Source organism: Lucilia sericata, unplaced genomic scaffold (genome assembly GCF_015586225.1).
Source record: "Lucilia sericata isolate MDLA Ls3-8-SP2 unplaced genomic scaffold, ASM1558622v1 Contig000077F_arrow, whole genome shotgun sequence".
Classification (NCBI taxonomy): domain Eukaryota; kingdom Metazoa; phylum Arthropoda; class Insecta; order Diptera; family Calliphoridae; genus Lucilia; species Lucilia sericata.
This window is the reverse complement of record NW_023994110.1, coordinates 787,628-805,304: the sequence shown is the minus strand read 5'-3', so window position 1 is coordinate 805,304 and position 17,677 is coordinate 787,628. Positions and strand designations below refer to the sequence as shown.

General features: G+C 34.5%; 2 protein-coding genes across 6 annotated transcripts in view; both read right to left on the bottom strand.

Annotated features, from left to right (window-relative positions):
* Positions 1-280: 280 nt before the first annotated feature.
* On the bottom strand, positions 281-1,822 carry LOC119616511 (intraflagellar transport protein 81 homolog). The gene is made up of 5 exons (XM_037972906.1): positions 1,685-1,822; positions 1,323-1,628; positions 944-1,089; positions 559-840; positions 281-493 (listed from the first exon to the last, which is right to left on the bottom strand). Exons 1-5 carry the CDS (start codon positions 1,731-1,733, stop codon positions 383-385), a joined length of 894 nt encoding a protein of 297 aa, XP_037828834.1. The 5' UTR covers positions 1,734-1,822; the 3' UTR covers positions 281-382.
* Positions 1,823-5,900: 4,078 nt separating this feature from the next.
* LOC119616521 (solute carrier organic anion transporter family member 4A1) overlaps positions 5,901-17,677 on the bottom strand; it is a 65,372-nt gene continuing 53,595 nt past the window's right edge. For 4 of the 5 annotated variants that reach the window (XM_037972920.1, XM_037972918.1, XM_037972919.1 and 1 more), the window contains exons 4-12: positions 14,702-15,360; positions 14,180-14,644; positions 13,969-14,069; positions 11,041-11,233; positions 10,430-10,975; positions 9,948-10,362; positions 9,729-9,880; positions 9,532-9,658; positions 5,901-9,464 (exon numbers count right to left, since the gene is read on the bottom strand). In XM_037972920.1, coding sequence (XP_037828848.1) covers positions 8,492-9,464; positions 9,532-9,658; positions 9,729-9,880; positions 9,948-10,362; positions 10,430-10,975; positions 11,041-11,233; positions 13,969-14,069; positions 14,180-14,644; positions 14,702-15,360 — 3,631 coding nt within the window. In that variant the 3' untranslated portion in view covers positions 5,901-8,491. The remainder of the gene's footprint in view (positions 9,465-9,531; positions 9,659-9,728; positions 9,881-9,947; positions 10,363-10,429; positions 10,976-11,040; positions 11,234-13,968; positions 14,070-14,179; positions 14,645-14,701; positions 15,361-17,677) is intronic. The other variant, XM_037972923.1, reaches the window with a different exon arrangement.

Genomic DNA, 17,677 nt, shown 5'->3' with positions numbered 1-17,677 from the left:
TTTCATACATATATGTATAACTACAGGTTCAATACTATTACATATTATTTTTCTGCATACAAAAGAAATACACTTTTAATTAGAACATAAGAACTTAATTTCATTTTAAACCTAGTTACCCATAAAAATTGACAACAAAAAATCAGGCTTATTGGCATAAATATTAAATGCTGAATGTGTATATACGGTCATTAAACCAAATTTACCAATAACTTGTTGATCATACAAAAATTAAAAATACACATTTCTCAACTTTTTCTTTTAATTTTTTTTTTTTTGCAAACTTTTCTTAATTGGTTTTTATTTTTAAGACTGGGAAACATTTAAATATAACTGAATGTATGAACTTATATTAAGTTAGTTTTAGACTACGGCCTGAACACTATGCATCACTACTTGTTGGCCTAATGGCAGGACGAAAAGCCTTACGCAGACGGGATCGTAAAAGTTCACGTCTTAAAATATTGCCTTCTCTTTCAGCGGTTTCCATTAACTGAAATAAGTAATAGATAAAAAAAAATATTCAAAATTATTATTATTTTTTAAATAGTTACTTACACTTTCTGTTAAAGCTGCTCTTTCTATTGTTGCTGGATCCATATCACCAACTATGGAGTCAGCTAAAGACGAGGCATTTGAATCGGTATTGTATGTGGCGGCCTCACTTTGTCTTAATTCGGCCGCTTCGTCATAGTTGTCTTTTACTGTTTCTCTTTCTTCTGTTTGTATATATTCCATGGGATGGTTACTGTTAATGACTCTTCTCAGTTTCTGTTTATCTTTTTTGTATGACTCCAACTCGCTTCGCAAACGTTGATTTTCCACTTCAAGAAAATCCACCTTTATGAACAAAAATATCGACATAAAGCAGAGCAAAACATATCATAAACTTGCAGTTGTTGTCTTTGAATAAATAAGTCTTTTTGTGGTTTCCACAACTTACACTTTCCAATTCAAATTCAAGTTCATCGATTATATCGTATGCCTCATCCAAGGCTGTTTGCAATTTTGCCACCTGGGCCTCTAAACTGTCAATAGTATGTTTCTCGTTGTTTTTAGAGTTATGTCTTTCTAGGGCAAGTTCTTGTTCTAAAGGGAAAGTTGTTAAAAGTTATTAGATAAATATGTTTTAAAGAAATGAACCGGGATTATTTGTCAAAATAAAATCTTATGTTGTCAAAATAAATCTATTTTGCAATACAGTTATTAGTTGTCAATCTATCAACAACAAATATTTGCAATAGATTAAATACAAATTTGTTGTTTACTACAAAATATTATGATAAATAGAGGTTATTGATAAACAAAATTCTATATTTTACCTTTTTGTCTTTGATCTATAGATGATTTCATGACCAGACCATTAAGAGTCTTCTGACGATTGAAGACATCTTCATAAGCTTTACAACGTTTAACCTTTTGCAAATAAGCTTCATGCAGTTGATTATATTTACGCTTTATCTTCTCCAATTTCTCATACATACGATCACGTTCCTCCTCAAATCTGAATGCTTTCAATTTGGCCTCAATGTGTACCGAAGAATTGGTATGTTCCTCTTCGGTTAAACTTTGCAACTGTTTACGCAATGAAGCATTCTCTTGACTCAAACGAACATTTTGGGCATTTGCTAAATAAGAAAAATAACAACAGAATAATATCTTTGTAAATTCAAGTTTTCCATACCTGCATCCAACTGAGCCTTTAGAAAGTCCGTGTTTGATGTTCTGTTCATGATTTTTTCTGTCTAGATTACTATAAATCTGGGTTTCTTTCTAAATATTATTGTTTTTAAATGAATGTGTTCAATAGTGGTATCGATTGGCAAATAGTTAAATTTGTATTTATCAAATAATAATGAACCTATAAACTCATATTGTGGAGTATTATCAATTTGTTATTTTGATAAGAATTTGAGGGTAAACAAAATTTGTATTGTATGCGAAAACAACTCAAAATGAATCACAGGTGTAGTGAGTTCTTTCTCACCACTGCATTTTATTTAGCAAATATCCAAACCATGTTGGTGTGGTGAATAAGAAATTTATAAGAAATACAGTGTAGTTAACAGTGTTGCCAGAAAATCGTACCCAATTTTAAGCTAAGTCCACAAGAAATAAATACCCATTTTATTGCAAAACCAATAAAAACATGTAGAAAAGTGGAGTCGATCATCGAATAAAATAAGGCCGTCAAGACAGGTGTTCAAGCACTTCGACATCTTTACCTTGAGGCTTTAACTGAATGCTCTCCCAGAGGTAAGTTTTACATCATATGGGTACCAGGCCATTCGGGAGTAGTCGACAACGAAAGGGCGAATGCAATAGGTTTAAAGGGATTGGAGCTCGAGGTAGTTAACCTGACAAACGCAAAACCATTCGACGCAGCAAAAGTTGAATTAAAAATATGGATGAGAGAATCCCATAAGACGTCTTGGAATAATGAAACGGTGGGTAGAACCACAGTGATCCTTTGGGGTGACCCTGATGAGAACAAGACGAGAAATCTCCTCAAAATGAGCAAGTCTGAAGTTAGTATGATGGTACGTATTCTGAGTGTATACACAGGATTAAGAGCACATCTATACAAAATTAGCCGTGCGGATTCAAACGAATGTAGAGCATGTGGATAGGACAGTGAAACTCTGGAGCACTTTCTTTGCCACTGTCAGACATTCGTCAAAGTTAGATCCAAGTATGTATCTTGGAAGAGATGTTATTTCTGATTGGAAAATTCTTGGGAATTACGTCCAGGAAACTGAGTTTCTGAACATTGAAAAATAATATACTCAGTGAGCAAATTATTTATTTTTATTTTTTTTTTCGTAAAAAGGAGAGCACAACAAGCCCGATAGTGACCTAGGTGTATTTCTTCGGAATTGATGTACTATACATCCTCCTATCAACGTAACCTAACCAAAAATAGGCTTTATACGTCAAATATGGACCGGCAGTATTATTTGGTTTATATAAAATTTAGTTGAGCAGATGTCAGAAGAGATATTACGCTAAAAAGCGCAAATTGAATGATCCGTTTGCATGGGGGATAGGTGAAATAATGGACCGATTTCAAATAGGTTCAGTCCTAACACTTTTGGTCAAAATTTCATCAAAATATCTTGAATATTGCGGTTTGTACTTTGCAAGCATACCACAATCGATTCAGAAACTGTTTTAACTGATGAGCGTTAAAGTAATTTTCTGATGAGAACGCATACGTACGAGGGTCTTCCGAGGGCTTGGCAAATAAGCTAAACCATTGTTAAAAGTTCTCGAATAGGGGTTTAGTTAGCTTCGCAATACTTTCACAGCTTAAAACGTTAAGATATTCACCATAATTATGGAATTATTAAATTTTTTTTTATCGAATTTCATGTTCTGTCGCGACGCTTAGGATCGATAGATTCGATAGATTTAGCCCGGTAGTTCTATCACTTACCTAAATTTGCGCCTGATCAGTCTGAAAACAAGGCATAAATGTATTCAAATAGGTAAATTGTTCGGAGCACCGCTTCATCGATCAAGTTTATCTTCTGATGAACACGGTGCCAATATCTGACATCGAATTATTTTTGGGATCACACCGCTACGATCTTGGACAATATATGGTTTTAACAGCATGAGACATTTTGTGTGGCATATTCCTAGAACACAATGTGTCTAGAGTTTCTTTGACTAATGTATTTTCATTTTTAAAACTTTTGTGTTGTTTCTAGATAACGAGCGAGTAGTTTGAGCACAAATTTTACTTGTATTTTGTTATTGTAACAAAAACAAAATACAAGTAAAATTTTAACTCAAACTACTCACACGTTATCTAGAAACAACACATTTAAATTTTAATTTAAACTACGGAGCCCAATTTACACTCAAACAATAAGTCTGATCACTAAACCGGATCAAATCTTTGAGGAAATCTCCCAAGCTAATGAGACCTTTAATGTAAAAATAGAGAAAAGAACGAAATGAGATTGAGGGTTACAAGAGCTCTCGTCGGTATATTAGGTCTTTAACTAAAAGGAGAAGCTCTTGGTGCACAGCCTGCTTTTCCCATTCGAGGATTATGGGTAGTTATGTGAAAACGCAGGAGTTTGAGGATAAGCGACATTTGGAATCAGTATCTGATTTAAATATACTTTCTTAGAATAGACTACAGTTATCCTGAAGATAAAATTATTAACGACATATGGCAGCTTTGGCAGGAGTTGATCCTTCGGACACTAAATAGTTGCTGAATTATATGATGCTAAATTGGTAAAAGACGTTGTTGCTGTTGTAACAGCTAAAACTATACAATAAACTAGTTGGGGGGTTCTACATCAATGTCCCGGCCTAAAAATAGGCCTACCTCAACTGGATGCGTCCATAAATCCATTCAACGGAGTGAAGTAGGGTTGGCTGGGCAGTTGAATATGTGGTGGGTGTCATGAGGACCCTGACCACATGCAAGACATTCGTTGGGGACGGCACGGTAAGCATTGAGCCTGTTGCTCCATTCCGATCTTAGTTGTGCCAGAACTACTCTTGTTTTCCGCAGCAGGTTTCCTTCCGTGTCTGCTATGGGCGGTGGGCGACTTCCAAGTACGTAGTGGAATTAAAGAGGCTATCAAATGTGACCCACAAGATTTTTTCTTCACGCGCAGATAACCATTTCTTTATGGTCTGAGAATTGAACAGATGTAATTAGTGAACGATCGGGAAAGACTCCTCTGCCCGACAGGAGACTAGTACTGATTTAGTAGGCCTTTTACTTCAGGGAAGTTCTCGGTGCTGTTACTATCTCAACAGGATTCATATTGTTTCATGCTACGCGACTTATGGTTGAGGTAAGTTCCCTCAACTTGTCGGGGCAATTATTGGGTACAAATTGACTTTGGAAATTTTTACATCCTTTGTCACATTATCTGACATACAGAGGGATTATGATTTATCAGGGTCATTAGTTGATGGGGATTGCATTTTAAATAATGCAATCTTGCATGACATCATAAGGGTGGTCACCTTCCGGTATACTGGAAGATTGATTTCACCTGATGTTGGGGTTTGTCGCCCCATCTATTGAATTTAGACCAGTGATTGCTTCTTCCTTGTCGGGGTTTGCATTGGGATTGATCCCATGCGGCCTGTCATTTTACAACGGGGCTACTATGGCAAGAGATTAGATAGCTCGAGTTCTTCAGCAAAGTGCTTGTACATGGACCGGCTCAGCCATGTACAAAAATTGCCACCTGAATTCTTCATAGCGTCTTTCCCAGGATTTAAAATGGGAATGACTCTACCCTTTTTCCAGGCATCGGGTATTACGAGGATACTCTCTGACTTCTCGAAAACCATAGTCAGGTTCGCCAAGGTAAAAGGCGTCAAGGTCGTTATATGTTGCAACATGGACCATAGCAAGTATACAAGTCGATCCTATAAACCATTTATAAATAACAAATAAAACAACCATTAATTTTTGGCTAATATTTTGCTTAAAATAATTTATTTATTTATTTTCATTTTAATAATTTATATAAATTAGTTTTAATTAAGGCATAATTTTCAACTAATTACAAAATATTCATATTGTGTAAAATTTAAATTCTCTCTTCATTTAAAAAAATTTAAAATTTCTTATACATTTTATTTATAATCTTCATTTTTAAAATTGATTTATCTTTTGTTGATGTTGTTGTTGTTTTCGAATAATTTTGGACAAAACAAATAAAATAAATTTACAGACGATTGATTCAGAGACATTATATCATATCGTTATAAATCAGGTTGATATAGAATTGTATTATTTGTTTGCTTATTTTTTAAAAATGTTTTTTTGTTTTTTATTAAAATCAGTTTATTTATTTATTTAGATTACTAAATATTATATGTATGTATGTAGGTAGTATTATTAATTTATGTAATTATTTGTTTTTTTTACTACTGGTTAAACTGATTTTACTCAGATATCTGTTCACAGCACTTTATTTCATTGACAATTGTTATTAATTATTCATGTTTGCAATTATAATTTATTAATTTTCTTTAATTCTGTTATTTGTTTGTTATTTAATTGATAATTCCAATAACTTGTGAAAGTTTAAATTAAAATTTAAAGGTTTTCAAACTTTTCCTTTGTATGTGTATATTGTAGAGCGTTTTTCCTTATATGATTTCCTATATCATTGGAAATGAATCATTTGTGTTATTATTTTATCATTTACTACTTATTGAAAGTAGTTAAATATTTAATTTTGTATTATTATTATTAATGTTTCACTTATACATACATTTACTCTTTCCTATAAATAATGGGTGTAAAATTATGTTTAAATTTAATTTACTAAATATTTAAATAGTTGTATGATTTGAATTTCAATCTTGTTTTATCATTTACTTTCTTTCTAAGATAAAATTTAAGAATTTTGTTTATATTTGTTTTTTGTATTACCAGAATAATATAATTTGCTTCAGTTTCATTCATATCACACACATTCAGACAGTATCCATCTACTTAAAAACTAAAAAATATATAACTAATTGTTATAATAATTATTTTATTATAATTCTGTTTTATATTTCATAATAATAATAATAATTGCTAGACTTAATTATTGTGAATTTAATTATTTTATAATTATTGTTTTTGCTACACATTCTCTAATTACGCGATCACTCGCCGTTTTTCATACATATTCCAAGTTGTATGTGTCGATTGCTAGTTTTGACTTTGTCGTCATCATTTAATATTTTCAGCCAAAGAAATTTCAAAAAAAAAAAATGTTTTGTTAAAGAAAAAAGGAAGTAGAATCATTTAAAATTAAGTACAAATCAATAGAACAGGTTGTTGCTAAGAGTGGTCAAAAGCGAAATACATAGGAAGAAATAGGATCGAGATATTTAGCTAGAGGCCAAAGTATACTTTTCTAAAGTATCGAGCTGAGCAAGATTCGAATAAATAAAGTTGTCTTGGCGTTGTTATAACGTCTCAAAAAGGGTCAAAAATAACATTTTTTCAAACTTCAGGACACGATATCTTAAATCCCAGATCCCTGCAAAAAAAAAGTAGAATTTACTCCATAGAAGTGCTGAAAAAGACTTTAGGAAGTAATGATTTTAACTCAGGCTTATCATAGGAGGGATGACCTTTTTATTTGAATCCAAATTCACTATTTCTGAAGTCATTCTCAAGAAGTAATTTTTATGTTCTTTTATTCTGAAGTGAAATTGAAGTATTATAGATTTATTTTCGCTTCTTGGGAAGTCATTAAACATCACCTCCACAGAAAGTAAAAAAAATCACTTAGTGCTACTTTTGAAGTGGTGATAACTGTTATTCTTTTGGAAGTAATTCGTTTTATTTTTGCTGGAATGTGATGGAGAAAATCTCCAATTATACCAACTAATTTCCTTAAATTAAGCAAAGTTTTAATCTCCTTGAAAAACATCGCCTACAATAACTAGTTCTAGAACGAGTGCAAATAGAACTACTTCTGATTCTTGTACAGCAATCTTAGAACTAATGATGTCGTCGCTACAATTTCTAGAACCTGTTCTGTGTAATATAACGTGTTTCTAAACTACTCCTACTTGTTCAAATTGAACCTTACTGTCTGACACAATTCAATGGGTCAAACAAGTCCAATTGTTAAACAGGTAATATCTGTATTTACTGAACACTGTGTCATTGTCATGCATGACAGAACCAAGGTTCCACTTACACTGTTATTGCCAGGCATTCCTTTCAGGCATAGATGAACTAAATATCTAAGCATAAACCTTAAACTTCGTCATAGAAGCACCGAGTACTAGTTTATAACAACATAAATGGACCTAAGGGAGCTGCTCGAAGAGTGGCTGCCATACGAACCTAATCTAAAGTACTTCTAAGAGTGTTTTCGAAAAGCCAGATCTGTGGGAATTATAAAATACTGGTTCTTCTTTAGTTCAATGGAATATGCACTCGTTCCGAAACAACTTCTTGCCACAGATTGAAAAAACAATGTTAAACATTAAATCAGAAAAAAGTTTTAAATTTTGGCCGCTTTTAAGAAGTTGTATTAGTTCTTTTAAAGCTACCTAAAACCAGCTCTGAGGGTGCCAATCTGAAACAGCTCGAAATGATCAATCAAAATACTGGTTTTGGAAGCGTTTTATATAACGAATGTTGACATTAACCAAAGCAGTTAAATGTACAAGTTATTGAAGTTTTGCATACCAAACGATATCAAAATTTCGGAAGATATTAAAAAGGAACTACTAGATTTGAAATCCAAAAACAAATTCGTTTATTTTAATAAAAAATTTTGAATCTATTAAGAATTCTAATCCATATATTAATGTATTCTAAAAACTATATTTAAATAAAAAAATTTTACCACTCTGCGAAAAAAAAACTAAACCAACAAAAAGAAAATCCCTCCTGTTTTAAGCAAATTATTAAGTGGGAATGTATTGCACATTGGAAAATAAGAAAGAAAAAATTAAAAAAAACTTAAACGAATAATAAAAATCTTCTTTAAATATTAACAATTTCTTGTTGCTGCTCGACAACCTCATCATCGTCGTCATCATCATCGTTTTCGTTGTTATCATTGTCTATAAGACCACTGCGATCGTCATCTATTTGGATTTTCTGATGAGAAGAGTTGCGAGAATGTTTTTTATTGGCATTGTTACTCAGGGCACCCGAGCCCACGGCTACAACACCGGTAGCTATTGGATGATCACTGGTGCTGGCGTTAGCTACGTGATTTAAGTCTTTAGAATTTGTACGGCGATGTCTTAATATGCTTAAAGCCGATTCAGCTATTAAAGCGCTACTAGCGGCTGCCGACGAATTGGCGACTCCGGCATTAGTAGTAGTTTGTGAAACCTTTATATTCAAGTCCTTTGAATTGTTGCGTGAATGGCCGCGTGAGCCAGCTTCGTTAGTCTCGTTTGAATTTTTCAATTTACTCTCCACCACATTTTTGAGCAAATTAACATTTTTCTTATTGTTAGTGTGATGGAGATGATTATTGTGGTGGTGATTATTATGACCACGGAAGAATTCTGGATCGAATCGTATGTTATTGGGCATATAGATTTGATCATATGAATGATTGCGTGAATGTTTGCGCACGAAATGACCACAGCCAGTGGTCAATTCATCTTCGTCCTCTTCGTCTTCTTGGGGCTTAAGTTGATTTTGTATGAAACGTATGCTGAAATTGGGATCATCTCTGGAACAGGAATTGGAGTGAGCCACCAATTTGTGGCGGAATTCTGTATTAAGGTCACTTGAATTGTTGCGGGAATGTGTATGAAGTTTTTTCAAATTCTTGAATTTAGAAGTCTCACAAACATCCATAGCTGGATTCGTATTATGATCCTTGGCAAAGCTGCGTATCATTTTCACATCACACGAAGCACTGCGGAAATGTTTTTTCGATTTCATTTGAGGAACTGCTTGGGTATTTGCCATCATGGCATTGTTGCATTTATCGTAGCTGTGGTATTAAAAATGTCTATTTTAGTACTGGACTATGTATGAATTATTCAGTTGACAAAACTTACCCATATTCAAGTTGTATTGTTCGGGAATTATTACGAGAATGACGATAGTTTTCCGATTTTAAAGCCAACTCACCATCATCGTAATTTGGATTGTTGTCATGGCCGGACAACTTTTCTTCAAAAACTACTAAAATATATGAAATTGAAACACCAAAATTTCGAAATTCTCTGTATTTAGAATCAAACAGAATACTCACGTTTGTCTAAACTTATTATGGAACCTATTACAGGATCACCTGCATTCAATGGCTTCATTTTATCTAATTGCTTACGTCGTCTAACCAACCACCAATCTACCATAAATATAGCCAAAGCTATAATTTTCACAGAAGCACAAAGTCCCACGTATCTGAAATTAAAAGACAAAATTCTTATCATCTATTCTCTCTGGACGCTCAGATGCCAAATAAACTTACTTGTAACGAAACTTTTCAATGTCGTAAATTAAGCAACGACCACCTTTCTGGCCGCACGATGATTTCCACAATAAACAAGTGGAATCGATGAGATTACCGAAAAGTATGGGTGCTGGTATATAACCAAATAGACGGAATATAACAAATTGCATGCCCAAGGCGAATGAACGCTCTTCTTCGGATACCGAACGTAGGACAATCATAAGCAGAGGCATTTGAGTGGCAGCCACAATAAAGGTCATGAAGAAGAGCAATATAAGGAATGGATAGATATTGCGGCAGGGATTGGCACAAGGACCGGCAGTGGCAACAGGAACTACAGTAACTTCATCGAAATTTTCATTGGCATTAAGGGCTTGAGCCTGACTACCTCCGGCACCCAAATAAATGCTGCTGGAGATATTAGCATGAACACCTTTAAAAGAAACGTGTACAAAGTAAAATAGGAAACATTTTTTTACTTCAATAACTGAAATACTTACAGGCACAATTTGTATAATTTGAGCTAGAAGAGAAAGCCGTACATCCCGCATGACAGGGACTGAAATAAGTGAGACCATTATTTCCACACACCGGTTCCACATCACTGGTCAAACACTCGCAACCAAAATTACAAGCAGCCGTCAAATTTACTTGGAATGGTTCTAGTGATCCCGGTTTAGAACTATTATAATACGGCATAGTAGTGCCGGCCATTTTCAAATTGTCACAGCCCAAAAAGAACAGCATGGCAAAGAGACACAAACAGATAACATTCGAGATGAGTACAAATGTCACTGCTCCCTTGGGTTTCAATTGAAAACGTTTAAGTATACAGCCGCCCACAAAGATACCAATACAGGCACCCGGTATAGCAATGGATCCTGTAAAAACACTAGCCTGACTTTTGCCCAAACTAAATTGGGTTTCCAAATATTTCGGCAAGAATACCACAAAACCGGAGACAATCATTAGTTCCATGCAGGCACCCAGACAAGTGACAATGTAAATGGGATTTGTTACGAGACGCAGCATAGATTGTGGTATGTCTGCAATTAATATTACAAAGTTAATAAATGTATTTATTGTGCTACTAAGTAGTTAGATTTCCTACCTTTAATATCTTTTCCATAGCCAGTATCTACTTTGGGTTTCTCTGGTTCCTCTTTAGTGGCCACCGAAACGATTTCCTTTTTAATTTTCCCAGTTTCATCAGTGTTGCGCGGCAAGCTATTTGAATTATTCGGTACTGCTGGTTGTATTACCACAGAAGCTTTGCGTATCTTTTTCTTCTCATGTGTTAAGACCTGTAAATTTGTTTGTTGATTAGTGGTTGAATTCTTTAGTCTTATATACATTAGAAAGTCCCTAAGGAATATCAATTGCAATACTGAATCCGAAAAACCTCAAAATTTTGTTAGTTTAACTTTCATTATTATTATTCAGCCTCCAGAAAAGCTGAAGTGTTTAACGCAATGTTTTCGAATACCTGGTTCACATATTTATTTGTGAAACATGACGAACATCAGAAGATCAGTCTCTTAAGAATACTGAGATTCCCGAGAGAATTTATAACAAATTAGATTCATTGGTTACACCTCTTTCACATAATTCAGATCAGAAAAAGGCTTTATAATAGAATATCTTAGTCTGTGCTTATGTAGAGCGTTGCAATGACATAGCATATGTCAGAAGTAACTAATACGTCGGTAGCACATACGATTTGAAATCGATCCAATCACAAATTTCCTACTATTATTATTCAGCCTCCAGAAAAGCTGAAGTGTTTAACGCAATGTTTTCGAATACCTGGTTCACATATTTATTTGTGAAACATGACGAACATCAGAAGATCAGTCTCTTAAGAATACTGAGATTCCCGAGAGAATTTATAACAAATTAGATTCATTGGTTACACCTCTTTCACATAATTCAGATCAGAAAAAGGCTTTATAATAGAATATCTTAGTCTGTGCTTATGTAGAGCGTTGCAATGACATAGCATATGTCAGAAGTAACTAATACGTCGGTAGCACATACGATTTGAAATCGATCCAATCACAAATTTCCTACTAAGTGTGTCTATAAGAAGAATATAAACTTTCACCTAAAAATATCCGTAATTTGGCCATTTGGAAGTATCGTCTGAGTTGTGACAGGAAGAGGAGATCTTCCTGCCTTATTAAGTTGGAGTAGAGAGTTGAGCAATGATCGATGTCTGGAGATATATTTCTCGGATCCTACTCGGTGCCATAATGGCAGCATACAATACAGACCGTAAAACAAATCAGGAAATCTGATCGGAAACAATCACTCATATTTTGCATTTCAATTTGAATATAAAATTTTCTCCGATAACTTAGATATTCCGTATTTCGTCACTAAAATTATAAACACGTAACTAAGATCATAATGCAGAATACCTACAATGGTGAACAATTGAAACGATATAAAATTGCTTTTTCTTATGATTCCGTTTTTTGTTAGAATACCTTTTTCGATAGTTGCGTAATCGAAATGCAGAATTGGGGTGAATAATTCAAATTCATCCAGCTATTACCCATAACAGGTATTATAGATCACGCCCTGTTTAAATTTGTAAGATTCTGACATTACCAATGCAATCATATTTCAACACTCTTGACTCTCTGAATCTGGAAGCCGATTTGGCAGAAAATAGATAAACGGCTCCTCTTGATAATAGACGACTACCGCAAACGTTTAACGGACCACGATTTGATTATCTGCACTTGGAATGTGCAGACTCTGTATAGAGAAGGTGCAGCTCTAGCACTGATAGATGCCCTAGATCAGTATAAATGCAATATTACTGCCATACAGGAAATGCGCTCGACTGGTACCTTTAGAACACCTAATGGTGTCAAAACTTTCCGCAGCTAATACGACACAAAGCACGAAGAGAATGAAACACTTTGTCTCTGGGTTAACTCCAGTGGACGAATGGCTAGCTTCTATTCTATATTACGAGCACCTTGAGCGGACATATCTTTGCCTTTCCCATGATATTAAGATAATCTTGGGAGACTTTAATGCTAAAATATGTAAGTATGGAGGGTATCTTTAGCCCTACAGTCGGTAAATTCAGCCTCCTCTGGAAAACAACGGTATGAGACTGCGGCAAGGAACATGATTATCAGCAGAAAGAGATTTCAACACATTTATATCCATAAGACAACGTGGACATCCCCAGATCAATTCACTAGGAATCAGACGGACCATATTATATAATAATGGAAGGCACTTATCCGAGGGACCACAATCTTGTCATGGCTAAGTTACGCACTCTATTAAGCAAAGTGTCAAGCGCGAACTGAGAAGGCAACCGCAGGCAATTGATACAAAGCACTCCTTGTCCCAGTGATAATGGCGCACAATGGGAACATATTGCCCACTCTCCCAATAACCAATGGTATCACCAAGAATTCCGTAATAAGACTAGGGAAAAGAACGAAGCTTACATAGCTTTACAGCGATCCCAGGAGAAAAAAACGGAAGAAGAGCACCTATTCCGGCGCAAAAAGAATGAGATGGAAAGAGGAAATTGAAATTAATGTGACAATGAGAGAGCGATAAGAATATCCTTCGAATATGTCCCAGGGGGAAAACTCAGAAGAGGACGGCCAAATCTCCCATGGAAAGATCAATTAGATCAGCATCTGTCCAAGCTTGGTAAATTGGAGAAGAAGTGCTGAAGATTGAAGCGAATGAAATGTAAATGCAATTGTAATATTTGCTAATAAAGAGAGATAAGTATGTATTAAAGGATTTAATACATGCATACATAAAGGATTTAATATTGCAAAAAAACTACGTTTAGACCTCTACAAATATTTCAACGATTAATAACGTCGATTATGAAAACTTTAAAATTTTCTTTACAGTTTTTAATTTAATTCCAAGAAGATGTAAACATACTTTAGTTTTAATTGACTGCAGCTTAATTAGAATAATCGTTAAGGCAAGTGGGTTCATGTAAAATAACGATTAAAGAAAACATGTTATAGATTTACTTTGTACTTACCTTGGGAAATGAGAAGAAGGGTATTGCAACAATTAGTAGCAAAACACCACATAACAGAAAACCACCCCACCACATGCCAACCCAACGACGATCTCCGGGATCTAAAATACAAAAAGAAAAAACAAGAATTATAAATAAAAAACATGGACATTTTTATTACAAATTATTGGTTATACTACGCGAACGTGTCAACACGTCCATTTCATCTTACCAATGGAAATTATAGATGAGGAAAGCGAATCCATGTGAAACGATAATAAATATGCACCTAATAGAAAACCAACAACAGGACCAAAAGCCGCCATACTGTACATGCAACCAATATACATGGAAGAACTTTCCGTCTTGACATGGTCATCTACATATGTCGTGCCCAGAGTAAATAAAGGACTGCCACCACAGCCCAACAACAACTGGGCAATGACAAACAGCAGTACAGGGCCAAAGGTCGATAGTTTACCTTCGAGACAATTATCTTCGCGTAGAGTGTGCGGTGCCAAGGGAGGATTTGAGAGACCACTTGATAAGCGGCCCAAATCCATATCTTGATTACGCACTAAAGCACTGCGGCATATATTGTCGCTGGTTTCATTAGCAATGGAAACACCCGGATTGGGTTCACTAGTAAAGTGGGGTACCATAAACACCAACGAACCAATACCCATAATAACGGCACCTTTAAGAGAGTTAAAAAGTCAAAAAATGTTTAACTAAATAGTAAACTTAAACTTACCAATACCAATCCATACCGGTATATGACGACGACTACCCAAATAACTGACAAATATTACGGTAATAACATTGCCAATTTCATAACTGGACGCTATAAGACCCGAATAACTAGAGGGTATTTCGAAACGTTTCTCAATGGTTGTTATCACCGAATTAATATAACCCGAACTTAAGGCCTGCTGCAGCATAACCAACATGGACAGCAATAAAACGAATATTTTTATACGGGCAAATTTCTGTATGCCCCCGGGACGACATCCCAATATGCCACAGTCTTGTGAACGCAAATCATCATCGTCGTCATCGTTAAGGCCACATGTAGGGTTATTGCTGGTTGCATTGTGCTGACCACTACCACCACCACCACCATGCAAATTACTATGATTATGCTGTGTATTACCAAGTACAGCCGACGACTGACGACTGTGACACTTGATAACAGTATCAGAGCAGGAGGACGTTTTAGCATGTAAATTGCGGGCATTATTTGCAAGCACTGTGGCATTAGTTGGCGGCATCATTGATGTTGTTGTCGTTGTCGCTGTACTACCAATTGTATTTGTATTTCCTATATGATCTTCAGCTAAATCGATGCTGCTATCATCACCACTATTTGTTTCGGAGTAGAGACCAGTCATCTGATACATTGATTCTTGACGTCTGGAGAGATAAGAAAATGATATTATTGAATATGAGATATTTCGATTGTAATAACAACGCATAGAGATATCTGAAATATATATTTCCAATATTGCTTAATATATGCGAATCGGCTCAGAATCACTTTCTGATACATTTTTGCAAAGTCCATCTGCATTTCGGAATATAAGTAATTCAATAAATTTGTTAAACATGCCATTCAAGGATGTACCCTTTTCAGGTCCATGCTTTATCTAACTTTAGGCCATCAAGATTTGCAAAAAGTTGGAACCCTGAGAGCAAGGTACACTTTTCTAAGCGATTGAGCTAAATCCTTCTTCTTTTTTGGTCAAGATTTCATTGGAAAGAAACACAATAAATATTAATAATAATTGACACTAACATTTTTCGGCCAACCCTCGTACAACATAAATTGGAATCACATAAAATCTAATTGATAGAAAAACAATTTTCTAAATACTCGTAATATTTTTCCTACGCGTTCCACGTAACAACGTCTTCTTACGTTTGTTCTCCTCAAGTCTACTGGACGAGGAAGTAAATCGTTTTTAAATTTATGGCTCTGTTTTCTTTGCTTTTTCACTGCTAAATTTTTTATATGTTTGTAAATGTTTCCTAAAACTAAATAAAATTTAAATGAGGGGACTTTTGAAGCGTTTAAATGCTATTGACAAAGTTACAAAAAAAAAACATATAAACACGAAATATTGAAATTAGAAATGGCATAAACCCAAAATATAATTCTCGTACACTACACTTCTTCACTTTTTCCAATAATCAACACTCTGGGCCAACACTACTACACTTTCGTATTTTCAATACGTACATATGTACTACGTAGACGAGTAGCGGGAGTTGCAAGAGGTTGTTTTATGGTTTTACATGCTCGATGGCATGTTTATCCTGACACGTTTATAATACTGACGGTATGTGGTAGAACTAAATAAAATTATTATTCGTACGACTTTCGATGACCAAAACCAAAAAAAGAGTAGGTACTTGCAAAGTACTAAGTAAAATAAAACATTCTATTGATTTTAGTAGTTGGGTTTACATACAAACTACTACCAACTTTCATACTTTGATATCAAATCAATTATTCAGGGAGTATAAAAAATGCAATACCTATTGTGTGTTTGTCGCATTGTTTGCAGTTTTTCGAGTGATTATATATTCATAAATTTTATCACTTTAAGGTAGAGTGGAGCACTGGCTAACAAAATTTGAAAGAAATTTATGAGAAATAACCTTAAGAATTAATGTATAGGATTTCTGATTTTCAAGTTACCTTGATTTTTAAGATTATTACATTTCATGATTTTATAACATTTTTTCATATTCAGTATCGTTTGAGTACTGAGCAAAGATACATATAAGATCATTATTAAAGGAAACATTAGAGAGAACACCTGAGAAAATCAGTTGTTAAACAAGCGTCTCTAAATCACGAAATAAAACGGACTTGGTCTATAGTCTAGTCTATAGTCTAGTCTATAGTCTAGTCTATAGTCTAGTCTATAGTCTAGTCTATAGTCTAGTCTATAGTCTAGTCTATAGTCTAGTCTATAGTCTAGTCTATAGTCTAGTCTATAGTCTAGTCTATAGTCTAGTCTATAGTCTAGTCTATAGTCTAGTCTATAGTCTAGTCTATAGTCTAGTCTATAGTCTAGTCTATAGTCTAGTCTATAGTCTAGTCTATAGTCTAGTCTATAGTCTAGTCTATAGTCTAGTCTATAGTCTAGTCTATAGTCTAGTCTATAGTCTAGTCTATAGTCTAGTCTATAGTCTAGTCTATAGTCTAGTCTATAGTCTAGTCTATAGTCTAGTCTATAGTCTAGTCTATAGTCTAGTCTATAGTCTAGTCTATAGTCTAGTCTATAGTCTAGTCTATAGTCTAGTCTATAGTCTAGTCTATAGTCTAGTCTATAGTCTAGTCTATAGTCTAGTCTATAGTCTAGTCTATAGTCTAGTCTATAGTCTAGTCTATAGTCTAGTCTATAGTCTAGTCTATAGTCTAGTCTATAGTCTAGTCTATAGTCTAGTCTATAGTCTAGTCTATAGTCTAGTCTATAGTCTAGTCTATAGTCTAGTCTATAGTCTAGTCTATAGTCTAGTCTATAGTCTAGTCTATAGTCTAGTCTATAGTCTAGTCTATAGTCTAGTCTATAGTCTAGTCTATAGTCTAGTCTATAGTCTAGTCTATAGTCTAGTCTATAGTCTAGTCTATAGTCTAGTCTATAGTCTAGTCTATAGTCTAGTCTATAGTCTAGTCTATAGTCTAGTCTATAGTCTAGTCTATAGTCTAGTCTATAGTCTA

Excerpts from the sequence above, each read along its gene's own strand:
- LOC119616511 (XM_037972906.1), bottom strand. The coding sequence starts at position 1,733 with ATGAACAGAACATCAAACACGGACTTTCTAAAGGCTCAGTTGGATGCA. Across the intron at positions 1,090-1,322 it reads TATAGATCAAAGACAAAAAG|AACAAGAACTTGCCCTAGAA; the intron begins GTAAAATATAGA and ends CTTTCCCTTTAG. Across the intron at positions 841-943 it reads TTGAATTTGAATTGGAAAGT|GTGGATTTTCTTGAAGTGGA; the intron begins GTAAGTTGTGGA and ends TTGTTCATAAAG.